Source organism: Trachymyrmex septentrionalis, unplaced genomic scaffold (genome assembly GCF_001594115.1).
Source record: "Trachymyrmex septentrionalis isolate Tsep2-gDNA-1 unplaced genomic scaffold, Tsep1.0 scaffold114, whole genome shotgun sequence".
NCBI lineage: Eukaryota > Metazoa > Arthropoda > Insecta > Hymenoptera > Formicidae > Trachymyrmex > Trachymyrmex septentrionalis.
The window spans coordinates 2,090,110-2,090,897 of record NW_017304269.1 but is presented as its reverse complement, the minus strand read 5'-3'; the positions used below and the strand labels follow the sequence as shown (position 1 = coordinate 2,090,897).

General features: G+C 35.9%; 1 protein-coding gene across 1 annotated transcript in view; it reads right to left on the bottom strand.

Moving 5' to 3' along the window:
- Positions 1 to 115: 115 nt before the first annotated feature.
- Positions 116 to 788, bottom strand: part of LOC108753142 (multidrug resistance-associated protein 4-like) — a gene marked incomplete at its 3' end in the record, with an annotated part of 7,004 nt that continues 6,331 nt past the window's right edge. The window contains exons 6-7 of the mRNA XM_018494489.1: positions 575 to 766; positions 116 to 424 (exon numbers count right to left, since the gene is read on the bottom strand). Of these exons, the coding sequence (XP_018349991.1) occupies positions 116 to 424; positions 575 to 766 (501 nt within the window). The remainder of the gene's footprint in view (positions 425 to 574; positions 767 to 788) is intronic.

Below are 788 nucleotides of genomic sequence, written 5' to 3'. Positions count from 1 at the left end.
CAATAGAGATATAAGAATGATTGTAGATTTAAATTCACCGTAAATTACGAGAATATAATATGATAGAATATAATATGATAACATATATCGTAGAATATAATATGATAACATATACCTCCAATCGATTGAATGACACTATTGATTCACCCAGCAGTATTAGCCCTTGTGGAAAGTACAACGCGACGACGAGTTGAAGTATGTTAAAGTATGTCGACATTTCATAGGTCACATCGGCAGTCAAATTATTTCCCATTAAGACGAACGTTATCAGGGTGAAGTAGACGGTCAATCGTTCAGTGAAGACTATGATGGCCAAATACGCGGCGCGCACGTACGACGAGAATTTAATTTGATGGATCTCTAATTTTCTGATTACTGACACAATCTGGCTGAACGGTTTCTCCCAGGCGTACATCTTCACAACCTAAACCGAGAATTATTATTTCATAAATTTGTTTCATAAAATTGTTTTATAAATGACTTGGGCGTTAATATTATTCGTATTATTCATATTGTTATATTTATCCTCTATATTGTTTAAGAATAAAGTAACTAATCAACTTTTTAGAGATACCTGTATCCCAGCTATGAGTTCGCTCATTAGTTGTACTCTTCGGTCGGTCAGTGGCGCAATTATGATTCTGAGTTTGAGATTCAAAAAGCTCAAAGTCCCTTGTCCTGGGAGGACAATGATCAACAACGTCCCGATGCCAACCAAACACGAAATACCGACTTTTTGCCACATTATTGTCCCTATGATCGCGGTCTGCGAATAAAAATAAAATTAG